Here is a 17851-nt window from a genome sequence, read left to right as displayed (position 1 = left end):
GCCTGGAGAGTGTCGTTGGCGGTGATCCAGCTCCTCTCCCACTTGTGTCAGTTGTCGGCTGCAGGTTAAATGAGCAGCCAGCTGAGCAGGGCGGACCAGAACAGAGCCGGAGTGTTTACCCGGTGTGAGCGGAGAGTTACCGCTGACTAGCAGATGAAACTGCTCTCTGCAGTGTTATGCTGTGAAGCGGAAACCCACTACTTTGAATATGTCAGGGTAAGTAAGCTTGATAGTTATCTGGAGCCGACAGTAGCCAAAGACATCTACAATAGTTAGCAAAAGGAGTTGTGTGCCAGTCTCGCGGCTATGCTAAGTTAGCCGTAGCATTAGCATGCTAGCACAGATTTGCGACAGATTTTTGGATGACGCGGCGGCAAATATCTTTTAACTGTTTCACGTTTGGTGAGTTTGTGCTAACGCTGCTATCCACTGACAACGAGTCAGTGTTTTGCCACCGGTGGGTTATGGACAAGGACCAAGTTTAGGTAAAGGTTTCACACAGTGTTGAGTGATAAAGTTTAGCTACGTGCTGTTTCATGTTAACTACAGTGTTGTTAATTAGCAATGTTAGCACTGTGAGGCCAGCTCTTACCGTTAGCCGAAAAACAAACTACTAACGTTTCTGAATTTGCATAGCAAATGTTGCCTCGACAGACGACTTATTATGGTTATCTAGCAACCACTTAGCTAAGGGCACCTGAAGGTAAGGTGTGTTAAAGCTGAAGTACACCTCTTCCTCTTTGACAGCAGCTGATAGCAAGCGGAGGAGCGGCCAGACCCATGTCCAAGATTTGGGTGTGAAAAACTTGGGACACAATGTCTCTCTTGCTGATATCCTTCCTTGTAATTCTTCTGCTTGGGATTGTGTTGCTATGTGTCATTTTCAGGTAAGCGATGTGTCACTTTTTACAGTTTATGTGCATGTAGGATTGAACCCATATTGTTCTTTATTTCAGATGCAATCATGTACAAGATCAAATATGTCCTCTCTTGTCTTTTGCTTGTAGGTGGCTCATATGCACCCTGGCTGTGCGCTTCTTTCAGACTGCACTGAATGCTGATCTAAAGATCAAATCAGTAGGGCTGTTTTCTGTCCAAGGAGTCAGTATCCAGTTTCACCCCCAGCATACTCTGGTGAGACACCCTGTGTTTACATGACATTTGTGCAGTGAGCTCATTCAGTGTGGCTGCTTGCACATCAGTGGAAATGTTTGACTGGATAATGGCACCTTTTGGACTACAATACCATAACATTGGCTCTCTTTATGGCAGGAAATTGACAGGATATGGATTTCTAGTAAACTTCTAAATCAGGATTTGCCGTAAGTTGTCACATTTCTTCGTCAGTTTGATAGTTTGGGTTAAAATCTTTCAGCTATAGATGCTGAACCCTTACATATGAAGACACAGAATGCTGTTATTTGTGACATTATTGCTGCATGTTTGCGTTTCAGGAGATACCTGGCATTGTGTGTTGGGGACACCAGAGTTAGGTTTGACTTGCAAGCACCACTCAGACCTTTGGTGAAGAAGAGCCATGGGAAGAAGCCTGGGAGGCTTTCAGTCAGCCCCACAACGCTACGCTTTCTGTCACAAGTATGGAGCCGCACTGTTTGTCATTCTTTGGCTAAACTGATTTCGTCGGCTGTATCTCACTTCCTATCTTGTGCTTTCAGCTGCTGTCCTTCCACATCAGCTCGATCAATGTGATGGTACTGAACATAGCACTGTCAGAGTCCCTGTGGCACATGACCGTAACTGGCCTCACCTTGTTGCTTGACCACCAGAGTAAAAGGTAACTGCACAGCTCACCCTCTGTTATCTCTGTTTGACATTAATGTGATTGAACTATTGAATTTAAGAGAAAAGAAAAACTACCCATGTTATTATTTTTTGTCTTTCATTACAGGCTGGCATGGGACTTCTCAGTCGGGCAGCTAAGCAGTAAAGTGCTTAAAAGCAGCCAATTGGTAGGTTCTTCTATTTTCACTGAAAGAGAAACTAGTGATTGAATATGTGTGTGACTAATGTGCTTTCCATTATAGGATATATGTTTGGCTGAAGTGGCCCTGAGCCTGCTGCTGTCTGGAGATGTGAGCCTGCCAGAGATGAAGCCAGGTTGTTTGTCCCTGAGTGTGAGGACGCTTATAGCAGAGCTGCATGAGGGACTATTTCTCAGCCAACTCGTGCTGCCCCCGACTCCCAAAAAGAGCATTCAGGATGCATCTGGTGAGAAAATGCAAAGTTTAATCTCTGATTCTCTAAATAATTCAACAAATGAGCAATGGCAATCAAGCACTGCTTCTCTACAGATTAAAATGTAATTAACTTTTCCCTTTGCCTCTAATTGCTACCCACAATCCCACTTTTGACCTTATTTTTGAGTTAGCTGATTCTTTTCATTTGTGAGAAAAGTTTGTTCATTTTTGTTGTGTCATAGTTTCACACCAGATATGTTGTAGCAGTCCCTCAAGCAAACCTACAACACCATTAAAAAGCGGCACAGTTCACCTAACACCTAATCAAGATGTAACTGGGTTGATCGTACGAGTGTATTCCTGTATTCCCCAAGCTAATTCTCCCTACTTGTGTGTTTATTATTGTGAATTATAGCCATGATGGCATTAATAGTTTTCCACTGCCTTCAAGTCTTTTGCTTTTTCTCTGTCTGTGATATTTTTAGCTGTTCTGCTAACCAGCAAAAAAAAATGAGGACAAGGTCGTATCTTAGAGCTGTATTGACCTCTATAGGTGCCTGAAATGTCCACATAGATAAAGTTTAACCTCCCGAGTCTAATAAGAATATATTATACTAATTTAAATCGTAAGAAAAGTGCTGGTGAAATCATGTCAAGTATTTGAAATAACAGTTTTTTTTTCATTATGTATATATCCGCAGGCCTTTTGGGTCATTGTTCACTGAATGAGAAATGAAATAAAACATCAGTCGCACAGACGTGTTTAAAGTTCGCAGCTTTGCCTGCATGAATACAGACTAACAATGGAAAAAAGAGGAAATGACACATTAGCTCACTGAAGTATTTCCATGCAAAACCTATTTTTAGATCATCAGAACCAAAGCATTAACATGAGGCTGTCAGTGATTTAACTTGCAGCCTAAGTTTTCCAGATGCTTTACGTTTTCCGGCACAGCTGCGACATTCAAAACCTGCTTTGAGGAGGTTTAGACAATGTGCACATTGCAGAATAGTGCACAGCGGCTCATATCAGGTGGCATACAGCGTGCACAATATCAATTAAAATGTGATTTTATTTATTACATGCTGGAGAATATTTTAAACTTACACTTACAATACCTTACACTATATACTCATTTAATCGAATTAATATTGTTTCCCTTCAGAGTGTGAAAACACTGAGTTCATCCAGACTGAGACGGTGCAACGGTTTCATCAACTGATTCCCCACAAGGTCAATGTGGAATTTGATAATACAAATGTAACCCTGTCCATGCACAGCCAGAAAAAGTGAGTCAACGTTTTTGACTGCATAGTTGTTGTTGTGCACAATTTGATTCCCCTTTGAATGACCTATTGATTTAAACATTTTCTGACCCTTTTTCCTGCCTGTGCAGACACCTGAACTGGACTCTGAAGTCTTTGAAAGTCATCTATGGACGTGACGACGAGCAGCTTCCTCTTAAAAGCTTCACTCCTGAGCTGAGCTTTCCCCACAGCAGCCTGGAGCTCCTTCTAGAGGGTTAGTGGACAGCTGGGTGCCAGACGCAATGCTGAGGGAGTTGGATGATGGAAAAGAAGCTATGAATAACACGTTCTTGGTTTTTATTTTTTTCTATCGGCAGATGGACTTCTCCTCTCACAAAGTCGACAAAGAATCCTTTGTGTGAACACTCTCAAGACAACCCTGCAGGTGAGGAAGATGCTTGATGGTCACTTGGAAGCATGTAGCTCATATTTGACCTCATTTTGACTCTTGTGTCTTTGTACATTTAGGTGACATCAATGGACATCTCAGGGTCATTCACAGTCAACACTTGCATCATCCACTACCGTCACCAGGAGTTCTCACATTGGCTAGATCTATTTCCATGGGAACAGCTAATCCACCGGAAAGCAGCACATAGAAAAAGGCAAGTTGCAAAAGGAAAACCTGAAGGTTTGGACTGCCGTATGGAAGTCACTGCTTGTCCTAAAATCTCCCACTGCTGTGAAAATAACACCTTTTTCTTATCTTCTCTTTCTCATCCTTGTTTGTGTTTGCACATCACTCATTCTCTACTGTGCCGTTGCATGACGTTATTGTGTTGTGTAGTCCATTAGATTATTTTCCCACCCTCCTTTCCATCAGGCGCCTCCCTCACCTGGATGCTCCTGTGATGGTGTCCACCTCTGTGTCCAACGTTAACGTGTCCGTTCAGCTGGGAGACACAACGCCTTTTGCTCTGGGTTTCCTCTCTGCCAGTGCAGGTACTGCAGGCCTTTCACGAGCTTCACATGTGCACATGCACACAGAAAAGAGAGGCATGTGAACATCATATGATGGTATTGCTACATTGCACATTGAGGACACTGCTGTGTTAAAGTATAACCTCGACACGCGGTGGTAAGCAATAGCACGTAATGTTACTACTTTAAGTCATGTGTGATATTGTTGCAACGAACTTTCCTTCAGTAAACCTCCATGGCTTTTATTCTGAAGGCAACATTTGGATCAACCTTTTTCAAACAAACTAGATTAGATAAAGTCTTTTCTTTGATTGCAGGTTAAACGTTACACATTAACCTGCGCTCCTTTCTTAGCTTTGAATGGCCTTTGTTTGTTTTTAGACAGCTGAAGTCACTATACTGCAGCAGCTTTGAACATATTTCCTCAAAATAATGTTTTATGATGTCTTTTGCTTCCTGCGTGTGTAGAACTGCAGCATCTTCTTGACATTAAAGATGACACAGAGAGCCCAGAGTCCCAGAATGTGCACCAGCGTGCCTCACTGTCCCTGGACAACTTCTGGTGGAGAGTGGGTCAGGGGTCTCATATCCAACAAGCACCCCACCCTCCTGGCAAACATGTGTGGGGAGAAGCGCTAATTTTAGACTCACTCAGTCTTCAGGTAGGATCACAAATTATTAGGGAGCCTTTAGAGACTTGTTTTAGTGAATGTATTAAAAAAAAGTGCTTTTTGGTTGTTTTTTTGCATATGAGCTCTTCAATATAGATTTCCTGAATCTGCCACACAAGCTGTTGAAAAAGTTAAAACTAGTTTTTATCTTTAGTAAGTTGGCTAGAGGACTCATGCTTGATTTCTGATGTTCATATACTTTTAATCTCATCCCTCCAGGGGAGTTTCAACCGACCCCACATGGAGTCGAGCTGCCATCCTTCGAGTTTGAACGTGGAGTCCAATCTGAAAGGGCTTCAAGTGGAGCTTTCAGAGACATGTGCACTGTGTCTGTCTCGCCTGCTGTCCCTCATCTGTGTTCCTCGTGACACGGGGCCACAGCTGTCAGATGTGGCCTCGGTGTCTCCCTCTGGTGACGATGCTGCCCAGCACGCTCCTTCCTCACAGCTTCAACTGCTGTTTAAACTGGACTGTTGTCTGGAGGATGTTAATGTGTTTACGTTGTCTAATCTGGCAGGTAAGTTTTTTTATTTTTCAGAATATTTAAGAATGTAGCACTGTGAAAATGTGATGTCTGCTGCTCTGCTGCCTTTGTTCAGTAATTTATTACGTGGGACAGAAACAGTACTGTTTTTACGGTACCACCCAATTATTCAATTCTATTCTGTTTTACTTATAGAACACCAACACAAACTGTCAGATAGATGTGACTTCTGTGGAGCTCAAAGAATTCTTTAGCTGTTTTGATAATTGTGTCATTTGTCAAGTAAAAATGCCAAACTTTACAGATCCCTTACATGTCCCCCATTGAGTCCTCTTTATCTTATGAGTGAAGGAACACAGGATACACGAACCTCTCTGGTCTGTCCATCATCGCCTTTGATAATCACCTTTTGTGAACTTGTGTCCTCTTAAGGAGCCGTGTCTTTGCGGATGGACACGATCAACGTCCTGAGCTCTGCAGAGAGCTCCTCAGTGTGTCTTCAAGGTGTGAGCTTGTCAGCGATCAGAACCCTTACAGAGAACATGGAGTCATGTTGCCCCGCCTCCCAGACCCCCAGCCCTGTGCTCAAACTCACAGTGATATCCTTTACCTACCACATCACCACCCACACCGTACAGGTAATCACGTCACCATCAGTTTCATTTCTCTGGACTGAAAGAGTCTTGGTGTCAACATTTATGTTTTGTGTCTTGATCAGATTCAATGTGAAGAGGAGCTCACCGTCGAATGGACACCGCCGGACCACATGGTCTTATATCAGCACCTGACTGAAGCTCAGGCGTGTTGGCATATGCTTTGTGGGGAGAGAGGAGAGGACGGTCCAATCAAACCTGCGGAGAGTGAGCTTGTTTCAGGCCAGAGTAGAGGGCTGTGTGTGCGCGTTGATCTGGGCTGCACTCGTTTGACAGCCCATGTTAGTGAGCAGAACTATATTCTCCTGCACTCAGAGGCCCTCTCAGTCATCAAGCATACTGGTTCCATTCACATGTGTTCCCCCTCCGTGATTTTCAACTTTGATGGCAACAACATCGTCTCCTTCAAAGGCCTGGATGTCGAAATGCACACAGAGCTGACTGAGATGCGGCTGCACAGAGACACCTTCCCCTTCCTCACCACTCCTCATAACTGTGTCTGGGTCCTCACCTGCCCCTCCCTGGCTGTCGAGTTCCCCTACCAGTACAATTTCTCAAACACCTTTGACATGGCCATTAGCGTGCAGAAGTGGCTGAAGACTCTCCATCGCTCCGCAAGCCAAGACGCTACCGTCCAGCATCTGCCTCCTGACCTCGTGTTCAAAATCAGCCAGTTCTCATTTGTCTTCCTGGACGACATCTTTGAAATCAAGCTGCGAGACAACTATGAGCTAATGAAGGACGAGAGTAAGGAAAGTGCAAAGCGTCTTCAGCTTCTGGATAAGAAGGTGGCAGATCTGCGCAAGCAGCACGGAGAACTCCTCCCTGCCAGAAAGATTGAAGAGCTGTATAGTTCACTTGAGAAGAAGCACATTGAGATCTACATCCAGCGCTCGCGCCGCCTCTACGCCAACACGCCCATGAGGAAATCCCTGCTGACCTGGACAGTGTCAGACTTGGAGCTAGTCGCCCTGGCTGATCACTCTCTTCATGGGCCAGAGAGGGTGAGAGAGCAGCTGAGGGACATCGACGGGATCAGTCCCTTCCCCAGAGATGGACTCCCTCTGGTGGTCCAGTGGTGCCGTGCTGTCAAGTTTCAACTGGCTGCATTTTTAGGTAAATTTAAAAACAGGGTTTAGATGAGACTAATTCTGAAAGAAAATGTGACTATCTTAATTGAAAGCCTCACAGTTTTGAGGTTACTTCTACATATTCAAAACTAATTGCTGTTCGTCCTCTCTCTCTGATGTGCCAGTGAGAATTCGGGATTACCCTCGGTATCTGTTTGAGATCCGTGACTGGAGGCTGTCTGGACGTCTGATGGGGACCGAGCAGGACGGACACGGCAGGGCTCACCGCAAAGAGATTGTCCCACTCGGTCCTCCATGGGGAGATGTGACGGTCCACAGGAATATGCCACCGCTCAAGTTCTACTATGATTTCAAATGTGAGTGATGTGAATCATGCTGTCACCATGCTGTTGTCCTCAGTCTGTTTGGTTGTCGTTATCTCATCGTTTATACCCGACACCTCAATCTGCCTGACCAATCCCAGCTTTTGAGTGTGCAGAAGAAGGCATGTGCAGGGGCACAAGAAAGAAAATTGTGATTAGTAATCATGATGCTGGTGAATCATAGTCAGTATTAAACCAGTTGTGAAGTCATTTTGTTGAGTAATGTGAGGTTTTCTCTCTTAAACACTTAAGTTATTGTCTCTCTCTGAATATTCTCTGTGTGCAGCGAACATAAATCTGTACACCATTGTGTGGGGGCCATGTTGGGACCCTGCCTGGACCTTGATTGGCCAGTCCGTTGACCTGCTGACCAAACCCACAGTTGATCCCTCACCTCCTCTGGCCTGGTGGGACAAAAGTCGTCTCCTGCTGCATGGACGCTGGGTTATGGACATTGATCAGGCCAATCTTCATCAGCTGGCTACAGAGGTAAAATGATGTAGAACAGCATGCTAAGAAACTCAGCTGCTGTGATTCTGCAGTACATCTCTGCAGGAAGATGTTGAATAAAGTTATGTTTGTGACAAGTTATTTTTTCAACCCCCTCAAATCAGGTGGTGTTCACACACAGCGGCCTCTGTACAATCCGCAATCCAATACAATTAGTCTCCCATAAAGTCGACTTTTATGATGCCAATAATGTTCAGGGATGTAGTTTGTTGTGGTCACTGAGCTGTTCGAGGAAACAAAATGACTCACCTGAGCTAATATAAAACTGAGTCTCGCATTCTTCCAGGACCCTTACAACACCACAGAAAACCTGCACTGGGAGTGGAATAAGCTGAACTTTGACTGGAATCCTGGACAGTTTGTTTTTAAAGGCGACTTGGATGTAAATGTTAGGACAGCATCAAAGTAAGTGGAGACGCCCGTCGTGACACTGTGGTTAAGTGGAATTTTTAACTGTATTTGCAGAGAATCGTTCAATAATACAGGTGTCTTTTTTCTGCACTAGGTATGATGATATCTGTTTTCTACACCTGCCCAACCTGTGTATGACCCTTGACCTCCAATGGCTTTGCCATGGCAACCCCCATGACCACCATGCTGTAATGCTCTGCTGTGCGGAGAACGTTGCAGACGTGACCTCAGGACAACCTCATGACTCCTACAGAGCCTTTCGCTCTGAGAACCTCAACCTCTCCATCACCATGGACCTTAACCAGCACTGTGGCACAGGTATTTGCAACTCTTAGCTGTAGTATCTAGCTTTGCTCAGCCCACTGCACTTGGAAACCAGTACTATAGATGTGTTTTTCTGTAGAGAACTATATATTTTTTTTCTTTGTAGAATCCTACCAGCCTAGAATCCTTCTGTACAGCAGCACACTGCGCTGGATGCAGAACTTTTGGGCGACCTGGACGGGTGTATCTCGACCGATCTGCAGAGGCAAGCTCTTCCATAGCCTCAGGCCTGTCCGCAAGAAGCTGGGTCAGCACTACAAACAGATGTCCTACACAGCTGCCTTCCCACAACTACAAGTGAGTGTTTTTCGAGGCTGCCCTCCAGCAACAGTCCACTGAAAATCTGCTTCAGGTTTTTGCTATGTAGTCTGCATTTAGTGTCACTTGTACAGTACAGTGTGATTCCTGGTGGATCATTCACTGAGTTATTCCCCTTTATTTCTTTACACCCACATGTGTACATTTCCACATACTGTTTGTCCCTCAGGTGCATTACTGGGCCTCCTTCGCCCAGCAGCGAGGTATCCAAGTGGAGTGCAACAAAGGCCATGTCTTCACTCGAGGGGCTCAGAGGCTTATTCCACAGGGTACAAGAAAAATAAATAATTCATTCATACAGATGCCTTAATTTAGCCTCCCAGCAGAACAAGAAGTGGTTGTATGTATGTTTTTATTTTGTGTGTGTGTGTTCATAATGTCTCTCAGCTGGCACTGTGATGAGGAGGCTGATCTCTGAATGGAATGTGACTCAGATGGTTAGTGAACTGTCTCAGGTGACCGTTCACCTGATGGCCTCCACCTGGGATGAGACAGCTGACCACCAGATCAACGCTCAGGTGAAGAAGACTCACCTGCTCAGCCTGTCCTCCCTGAGCTACCAGCGACAGAGCAACCGCATGGAGGAGGTAAAACCCCAGAGCTGGCTGGAGTTTAAACCTGTTTTTCACTGTGGCTGCTTTTGTAATCGAGATTTGAATATTTCTGACAGGAGGTGAACCAGAAGGATGAGACGAATGCCTCTTACACTCACAAACTGCGCCTTGTGGACCTGCGTGCTTCCTGGACCACCACAAATAGGAACATAGCCTTTGGGCTGTATGATGGTTATAAAAAGGCGTCTGTACTGAAGAGAAACCTCTCCACTGAAGCTTTGAAGGGTCTGAGGATCGACACTCAGCTGCAGACCAAGAAGCTCAAACGCTCTCCTTCCAACTACTCTCCCACCATGGCCCCTACCACACCAGTTATGCCCACCGTCAGCCGAGCAGAAAAAAGTCAAAATGAAGGTGATGACATAGCCTGACTTACAAAAGACAACAGCTGAGTCTTTAATGATGTACTAACCCCTTTCTTTTCATTTTCCCTTCTCTCTGTAGGAACATCGATGCTCCAGAAACTGATTGAGGAAACAGACAAGTTTGTGGTGTTTTCAGAGGAGGATTCAGGTGTCAGCGACCAGCTGTGCGGCATCGCAGCCTGTCAGACCGATGACGTCTATAACCGCAACTGGTTTATCGAGCTGGTCAACTGTCAGGTGCTTTGATAATAACTTCTTAGTGTGTGCTAGTTTATTTGCTTCTTGAGTCCAGTTTTGTTGGCTTTCATGTTAAACTTGTTGTGGTGGGCTACAACAACATGCTGCTGAAACCTTGTGAGAACTGTGTGGATCAACCCAAAAATTCATAGTTCTGTTAAGATTTCTCTCTTTCAGAATTGAGGTTTTTCGTGCAAACCAGTATGAATGAATGCAGGTCGATAATCAGGTTGGCCCAGTTTTTAACCCTCCTCTATGTTTCCTTACCCAGATGATGCTGCGCGGCACAGAGACCGCAGGCTGTGTGCTGGTGTCTGCAGCAAAGGCTCAGCTGCTCCAGTGTGAGCACCACCCAGCCTGGTACAGCGACACCCTGAAGCAGAAAACCACCTGGACCTGCCTGCTGGATGGCATGCAGTACTTTGCCACCATGGAGCCCAACCCGTCCGAGCAAGAGGACAGACAGCTGTGGCTGGAGGTAAGTAATTTGACGCGCTGTGTGGTTTGTTACACAGAACCATCTGCGAAGTCGTCCTTGGAAAGTGTTTGGAAAAGGGCAGGCAAGTGGCCAATCAGATCAATGAACCATATGACGTAGTAGGACTCCTGTCAAAGCCCATTAGTGGAAGAGCAAATTCCATTTCCTTACAGAAAATCCTTCAGTGCCGTTCTATAACTGATACTATAGCAGCATCTACCCAAAGCTCTTTAGGAGCCGCCATTGATGTTTTCAAATGAACAATCATTTCTCTCGCTGTCGTCACACTTGAATCATGCCTGTAGCTGCCAGTAGTTCCTTACTAAATTATTAAAAGATAATATTGCTAATGGGAAAAAGATTGAAAAGTGCACATGGTTTAAGTACAGTGTTTTTTCACTAATGCATAGTGCATTAAACCATGTATCGTTTCCTGTAGTACTCCCTGCTCTGATGCACTCATGGCTCTTTCATTGGGTTGTTTAGGTGAAAAACATCGAGGAGCACAGGCAGCGTAACGTCGACTCAGTGCTGGAGCTGATGGAAAGTGGCCAGGCTGTGGGAGGAATGGTTAGCACTACTACAGGTAAATGACTTCTCAAACACGGGATTGTTCTTTGTCACAACATAAAAGATGCCTCCTCATTCCGCAGACTGGTTTGTGGGACACTGACCACACTGCTACAGCTGTAAAAATACTTCCCTGAATACACAAACAGTTCACCTGTGGAGGGTCTCTGGTTAGCTCTACTATTTTACGGTTTACAAAAATGTTCTGTCCTGTGTGTGTAGACTGGAACCAGCCAGCCCAGGTGAACGAGGCTCAGCAGGTTCAGCGTATCATCTCACGCTGTAGCTGCCGGATGCACTACATCAGCTACAGTCATGACATCAACCCAGAGGTGGCCACACAGATCAAACCACCAGAGTTGAGGAATAATCATGAGAAAGAGGACCTGCTGAAAAAACAGGCCGGTGTGTGTGTGGTTGGTTACATACTGTCTGTCATTAGCAAGCAAGAGTGCACCTGGGTTCTTGTAAAACAGGCAGCTTCCTGTGTTTTTCAGAGACAAACAGTTACAAATTGTTTTATGGTGTTGATTTAACAGGGGCTGTGGACACCTTCACACTCATTCACCATGATCTGGAGATATCTACTAACCCTGTTCAGTACGCTATGATCCTGGACATCGTCAACAACTTGTTGTTGCACGTGGAGCCCAGACGCAAGGTAGGCTAACGGTCCCAGTTTACAAAAGATTTCTACGTCCTTACTGAGGTTTCATCATACTGTCTGTTTTTTATCTTGTGGACATTTAGGAGCACAGTGAGAAAAAGCAGCGTGTGCGTTTCCAGCTGGAAATTTCCAGTAACCCAGAGGAGCAGCGCAGCAGCATCCTGCACCTCCAGGAGGCGGTCAGACAGCACCTCGCCCAGATTAGACGCCTGGAGAAGCAGATTTACTCCAACATCAGGGTGAGTCACATAATTTACTCTCTGAATTGTCACTGTTATTTTAAACCGAGAGCTTGAGCGTAAACATGAATGAATCAAGTAAGGTTTGGTTCCACTACATCAAATCCGTTTTTTCCAACTATCCATCATGAGTCAATGTCACAGGAGTCAAATGTGAAACAGATGGAGAACTCTTTGAATCATTAAACCTTTTCTCTCTATCGTCTTGCAGGCACAGCCCGAGGAGCTGAGCGGTGATGAACTGATGGAGATCAACACAAGGCTGCAGAACCAGCTGAACCAGGAGAAGAATGACATGCAGATGAAGAGCGAAGAGCTCAACATTCTCATCAGGTCACACATCAGCACTCATTCACATCACGTACTGAGAGGATGTGGCACACGGGTCAACAATAAATGTCTTCTCTTTTCTTTCAGGTGTTTTAAGGACTTCCAGCTGCAACGGGCAAACAAGCTGGAGCTGCGCAAGCCCCCAGAGGATGTGAGCGTGGCGAGGAGAACCGAGATCTACTTTGCCCAAGCCCGCTGGTGTTTGACCGAAGAGGACGGCCAGCTCGGCATTGCTGAGTTGGAGCTGCAGAGATTCATGTACAGCAAGGTGAGCACAGCAAGGAGCTACGTCAGTCTGGAGTTTGAAGCAGCCAGCTGATGAGTGGAGTCCAGACAGGGTAGCAGAATCGCTTATCTTCCATCCCTCTATAGCTCTTATTTACCTCAGCTTTAGCTTCTATTCATCCGAGGATAACAGGAATATGTAACGAATCCTATTGTTGTATTTTTTGTATTTTTCTCAAAAAAGGCATCAGTTTAATGCAAAGAAACTGAACTGCAGAAGCATAGTTTGCATTACAGCATCCTTTGATATGCATGTGACGCATCCAATAATAATAACTTACTCACTGCTGAATGGTGAATGTTAATGACTGTGTGAATACTTCCTTCCCACAGCTCAACAAGTCTGATGACACAGCAGAGCATCTTTTGGAGTTAGGGTGGTTCACAATGAACAACCTGCTGCCCAATGCAGCATACAAGGTACATCTGACTCTCTCTGTTTGTTTGCTCAGTTAAAAAAGTGAAAAAGCACATTAATTTCATGTGACTTTAGTTTGTTTTCAAGCCTTAATTGTACAAAATGCAATAACTTCCATGACAGACCATGACAGAAGTTGTCAAAACGTTGCCTGCAGTATGCATTATTTATGACTCTCTGCCTGGTTTCTTCTGTGCAGCGTGTGAGGGTATGTACAGCGCTGCTCCGGTGACAGGACTTGATGTCTCTGTTGGCTCCATCTTGTTTGTTCAGAGGGGATCGCTCTGTGTCACCTCAGAGTTTAACATTCAGTGTTGCATGCACACGCTCAAGGGTTAATGTATGCATGTGTGACCAAGGACTCATTACAAGTTCACTTAAAGGTGGGGTCAGCCATTCTAATCCAAAATAATAATTCAGCAAACCTCTCCTCACAGTCCACTAGCTGTCCGCTCAGTGGTGCTCGCACACAGCCACGGCTCTGTTAATGGGAAAAAAAGTGGTTCAGACCGAGCCACACAACACTTTTCCAGCCAATCAGCAGCAGGTGGCGTTTGTGCTCATGCAGGAGAGGAGATGCCAACATGTATTTGCATTGGGAAGAAGGAGAGATGGCAGAGAAACAGTCAAAGAGAAGAAAGTCAGAAGAGCAAATATTGAAAAAAGGTTGTGAGGCTTCCCAATGCCGGAGAGACCTGCAAGAGTTGAAAGGCATGAAGACGGATGCAGAGGTTGCTCTGTTTTTGACATGCTTTGCTAAAGTAATGTTTGTGATGTTTGTGTCAGGCAGCTTTAAATTCTTTTCTAGCTTGCCATATGCTGTTGTTGTGATGTTAGCTGTGGTAGCAGCAGAGTTGTGAGTATGGCTATCTGGAGGTGGAGCGCTGGCTCTTATCCTCTCTGCATGTGCAGGTGTTTTGTTTTGCTGTTGAGTTGAAATATGAAAAGTTTTTTCTCCAGAATGGCTCACCCCATCTTTAATGCTGTGTTTCTGTCCATGCTGTGTTCATATCATCAATAATATCAAAATATTCTGTTTCAAAAATGGCATCAAAATTGGATTTTCAGATTAAATCTCACCAAAGTTTTATTTTGTGTTGTTGTTGAGGATGAAATGAACTCCCTCTTCTTTTACAGGTCGTCCTTCGTCCTCAGAGTAACTGCCAGTCCGGACGCCAGTTTGCCTTGCGTATCTTCAGTAAAGTGCGCCCCCCTGTGGGAGGAATCTCCGTCAAGGAGCACTTTGAGGTGAAGAGCGTGACACGCAGCCACAGTTCACCGAAACATTTGGCTCGTGTTTTGTTGAAGATGTGTTGTGTCCCGTCATCAGGTGAACGTGGTTCCTCTCACCATCCAGCTGATGTACCAGTTCTTCAAGAGGATGATGGGATTTTTCTTCCCAGGAAGAAATGTTGAGGAGGAGGAGGTCACAGACGAGGAAGACAAGTTCAGATTGGTCACGACGGGTATGTTTCTGTCAACAGTGGCAATATGACAGCAGTAAGATGAGCAGCACTTTGTCTCCCAGCCTGTAACCTATACCGACCAACTGATCAATAATAGTGTCCATTTTCTCTGCCAGATGTGTGTGTGGGCGTGTGTGTGCGCGCACGCGTGTGTGTGGTATTGAATAACCCATCACTGTGTTATGTCATCCCTCAGAGCTATTAAAAGGCTCTGTCACTTTGGATATGACCTTGAGATGTGTGTGTGTGTGAGTGTGTGTGAGGGACAGACTCAGTGGGAGTATAAGGTGTAGGGTGCAGAGTCACCCAGAGGCCACAGTGCTGATGCTGATGTGGCCTGTGTCACAGGTATCCCTGTCAAGCCTCGGCAGTCGTCAGAGGACACCATGGGTCCTATGGGCCCCAGCAAAGGTGTCGCCCAGGGACTGAACCGCTCTGCGGGGGTCAGGAGGTCATTCAGGAAACCTCCAGAGGTATTCGTGCTTTTTGATTGATTGTGCTCAGATGTCAGGAACAAAACAAAATACATGAATTTTATAATTTCCTCCCACCAGCATCCCGTTGACGACATCGATAAGATGAAGGAGCGAGCTGCTATGAACAACTCCTTCATCTACATCAAGATTCCCCAAGTGCCCCTCTGTGTCAGCTATAAGGTGAGTTTTCTGAACAAATCAGGTGATCTCTACATTGACTGTAATGTTTTTAATCCCTGCTCAAAACAGCTGAGGTCATTGCATGAGAGTTTCAACTCAGCAAACTAAACCATGTTGTTAGATTTAAGATTGAAAGGTTTTGAAAGGAGGCAGTAGAAATGAAAAACAGGTAAAAGAGTGCAAATATTGGACTTCAGCAAGAAGCACAAATGAAAGATGAAGTTACTTCGCAAGTGCTGGCTCTGGAAATAAGCCAGTGTTTGCTAACATAACATAAAGCATACTAACTTTAAAGATCCTGAAGATTATTATAGGGTTAATCGCTTTTTAAGTAAGTCAGATGCTTTCTGCTCCTCGTCTGATTGTTTTGTTATTGTTGTCGTTGAACTGATGTCTGACTGTATAAAATCATCTGTGTTTAGGGAGAAAAGAGCAGTGTGGACTGGAAGGACCTGAACCTGGTTTTGCCGTGTCTGGAGTACCATAACAACACCTGGACGTGGCTCGACTTCGCCATGGCTGTGAAAAGGGACAGCCGGAAAGCACTCGTAGCACAGGTACACAACATATACACACATAGGCTGTGACTGAAGGTAGATAACGTGATGTGATTCAGTTACACAAATGTGCTCTTCTATAATGCTTTGAATCAGTCTATTGTTAGATTTCTTCAAGTTATCCTTTGTTTCAGACAGTGTGCTTTCAGTGGTTTTAATTTATTTACCAAGACTGACTTAGGGTCAGAAACAACCTAAATTTGCCCTGACATGGAAAAATATATTTCTGAACATGCTGTTTTCGCTGCTCGCTGCTCAGATGATAAAGGAGAAGCTGCGTCTGAAACCAGCTTCAGGCTCAGACCTGCGGGGCAAAGCGTCTGAAGGGAAGTCTGACAACAGCCTGCAGCAGCAGGAGGAAGATGAGAAGGCACGGCTCCTCATCGGCCTCAGCAGCGCAGACAAGAGCTCCAGCAAGAAGAGCATCTTCAGCCGACGCAAGTGAAGCAGCAAACACTCGCACATTCACACCACGACTGGACGGTCCACTACAGCAGCTGCCACACTCCCTCAGCAAGGGGATCAGGGAAAATGCAGCGCTGCCTCTCAGAGAGATGGTGGAGCATTACTGAATCATACAAACCTGCTGAAATTAAAGTGAAATTTAAATGTATTTTGTTGTGCTTAAAACTCCTGTTGTGTCTCAGATTTGAGTTTATGGCCAAAATCCCCGCAGGGAACTCAAAACAGCTCCAGGATTTTGCCATTTTGACCAAATATGTACATATATATGTGTATTATCATGTTCTTTTTGTGCCATTTAAAATTTCACTCTGCGTTTCACACACCCTGCAGCTTTCAAAACGACGACGGCTTGCGTTGCATTGAATGTAGCGAGGAAGATTTTCAGTGTGTAGCCAGCACTTCACTGTCCTTTCCTCTGCTTCTAGACATGCAAGGCTGAGAGCACCTTTTCCTGCTGGCTCAGGAACACTGTATGTCAAACGTGTTAAAGTCTGCTAGAACACATAGGACTCAACTGAAAGCACCTTCAATGCTGCCAGCTGTAAAGATTAGATTTTCAAATATATATATATCAGATGTGTTTTATCACTTAGAGCTTAAAGAAGTTGTGTGTATGGCTGTATGACTGTCACTCTGACAGGAAGGCCTTTTCCCACAAATGACCACAAAAGATGCTATTTTATATTTTACCTGGAAATGACAGTCTGCGCCCCTCAGCTAGCCGTACCTCACCCCAGTGCAATATAGCAAGAACGGAGCAGCAAAAACTTGTAATGTGTTGTATAACTGTGGCACTTGGTTTGATGGTATTGTGGCAAAAAAAAGTGTTGCAGCTAATGACTGAGTGTATGTTTTGTAATTTTATTACTAAAGCACTTTTTTATGCAAAGTATTTTGATATTTTTGTAACCAGGGTTGTTTTGTTTTTTTTCCTTTTGGATTACTTGTATAACTGTGCTGCTAGGCCTGTTATTTCAGTCACATTTCTATCAAGACTAAGAAGAAAAATGCCCTGAACATTTCAATTAAAACGGATCATTTCGCAACAGATGCATTCACATTTCTGTCAGCTCTGCGGCTTATTGTTTATCTGTCAATAAAAATGTTATAGTCCGTCAGTGGTGCGTTTGTGGTGTTTGAGCAGATATGAAATAGAGGGGCAGGTCTGTGAGTCGCAGGAAGTCGGGGAGCAGTGGGATGATTGATCGTTAATGTGACAGCTTTAACTGGAGCGGAATCGAGCTCTTCCCGCT

General features: G+C 44.8%; 1 protein-coding gene across 4 annotated transcripts; it reads left to right on the top strand.

Moving 5' to 3' along the window:
• Positions 1-91: 91 nt before the first annotated feature.
• LOC143323423 (bridge-like lipid transfer protein family member 2) lies at positions 92-17716 on the top strand. Of its 4 annotated transcripts, none has more exons than XM_076735262.1 (40): positions 92-216; positions 748-887; positions 1008-1134; positions 1273-1322; positions 1455-1596; positions 1677-1795; positions 1910-1970; positions 2046-2229; positions 3365-3488; positions 3596-3720; positions 3824-3891; positions 3975-4111; positions 4330-4448; positions 4896-5089; positions 5318-5615; positions 6015-6220; positions 6301-7351; positions 7491-7682; positions 7975-8177; positions 8485-8603; positions 8704-8927; positions 9040-9230; positions 9421-9520; positions 9639-9838; positions 9922-10219; positions 10310-10467; positions 10739-10945; positions 11432-11531; positions 11738-11920; positions 12055-12176; positions 12266-12421; positions 12633-12754; positions 12839-13019; positions 13370-13456; positions 14592-14702; positions 14785-14920; positions 15269-15393; positions 15475-15576; positions 15999-16133; positions 16393-17716. In XM_076735262.1, exons 2-40 carry the CDS (start codon positions 817-819, stop codon positions 16576-16578), a joined length of 6714 nt encoding a protein of 2237 aa, XP_076591377.1. In that variant the 5' UTR covers positions 92-216; positions 748-816; the 3' UTR covers positions 16579-17716. The 4 variants fall into 4 exon arrangements, with proteins under 4 accessions (XP_076591377.1, XP_076591375.1, XP_076591378.1 ...); XM_076735260.1 differs by having other exon boundaries at positions 4294-4448; XM_076735261.1 differs by having other exon boundaries at positions 95-216; positions 751-887; positions 4294-4448.
• The last annotated feature ends 135 nt before the right edge of the window (positions 17717-17851 follow it).

Source organism: Chaetodon auriga, chromosome 7 (genome assembly GCF_051107435.1).
Source record: "Chaetodon auriga isolate fChaAug3 chromosome 7, fChaAug3.hap1, whole genome shotgun sequence".
Classification (NCBI taxonomy): Eukaryota; Metazoa; Chordata; class Actinopteri; order Chaetodontiformes; family Chaetodontidae; genus Chaetodon; species Chaetodon auriga.
The sequence above is the reverse complement of the archived record's forward strand: the minus strand, read 5'-3'. Positions and strand labels throughout refer to the sequence as shown.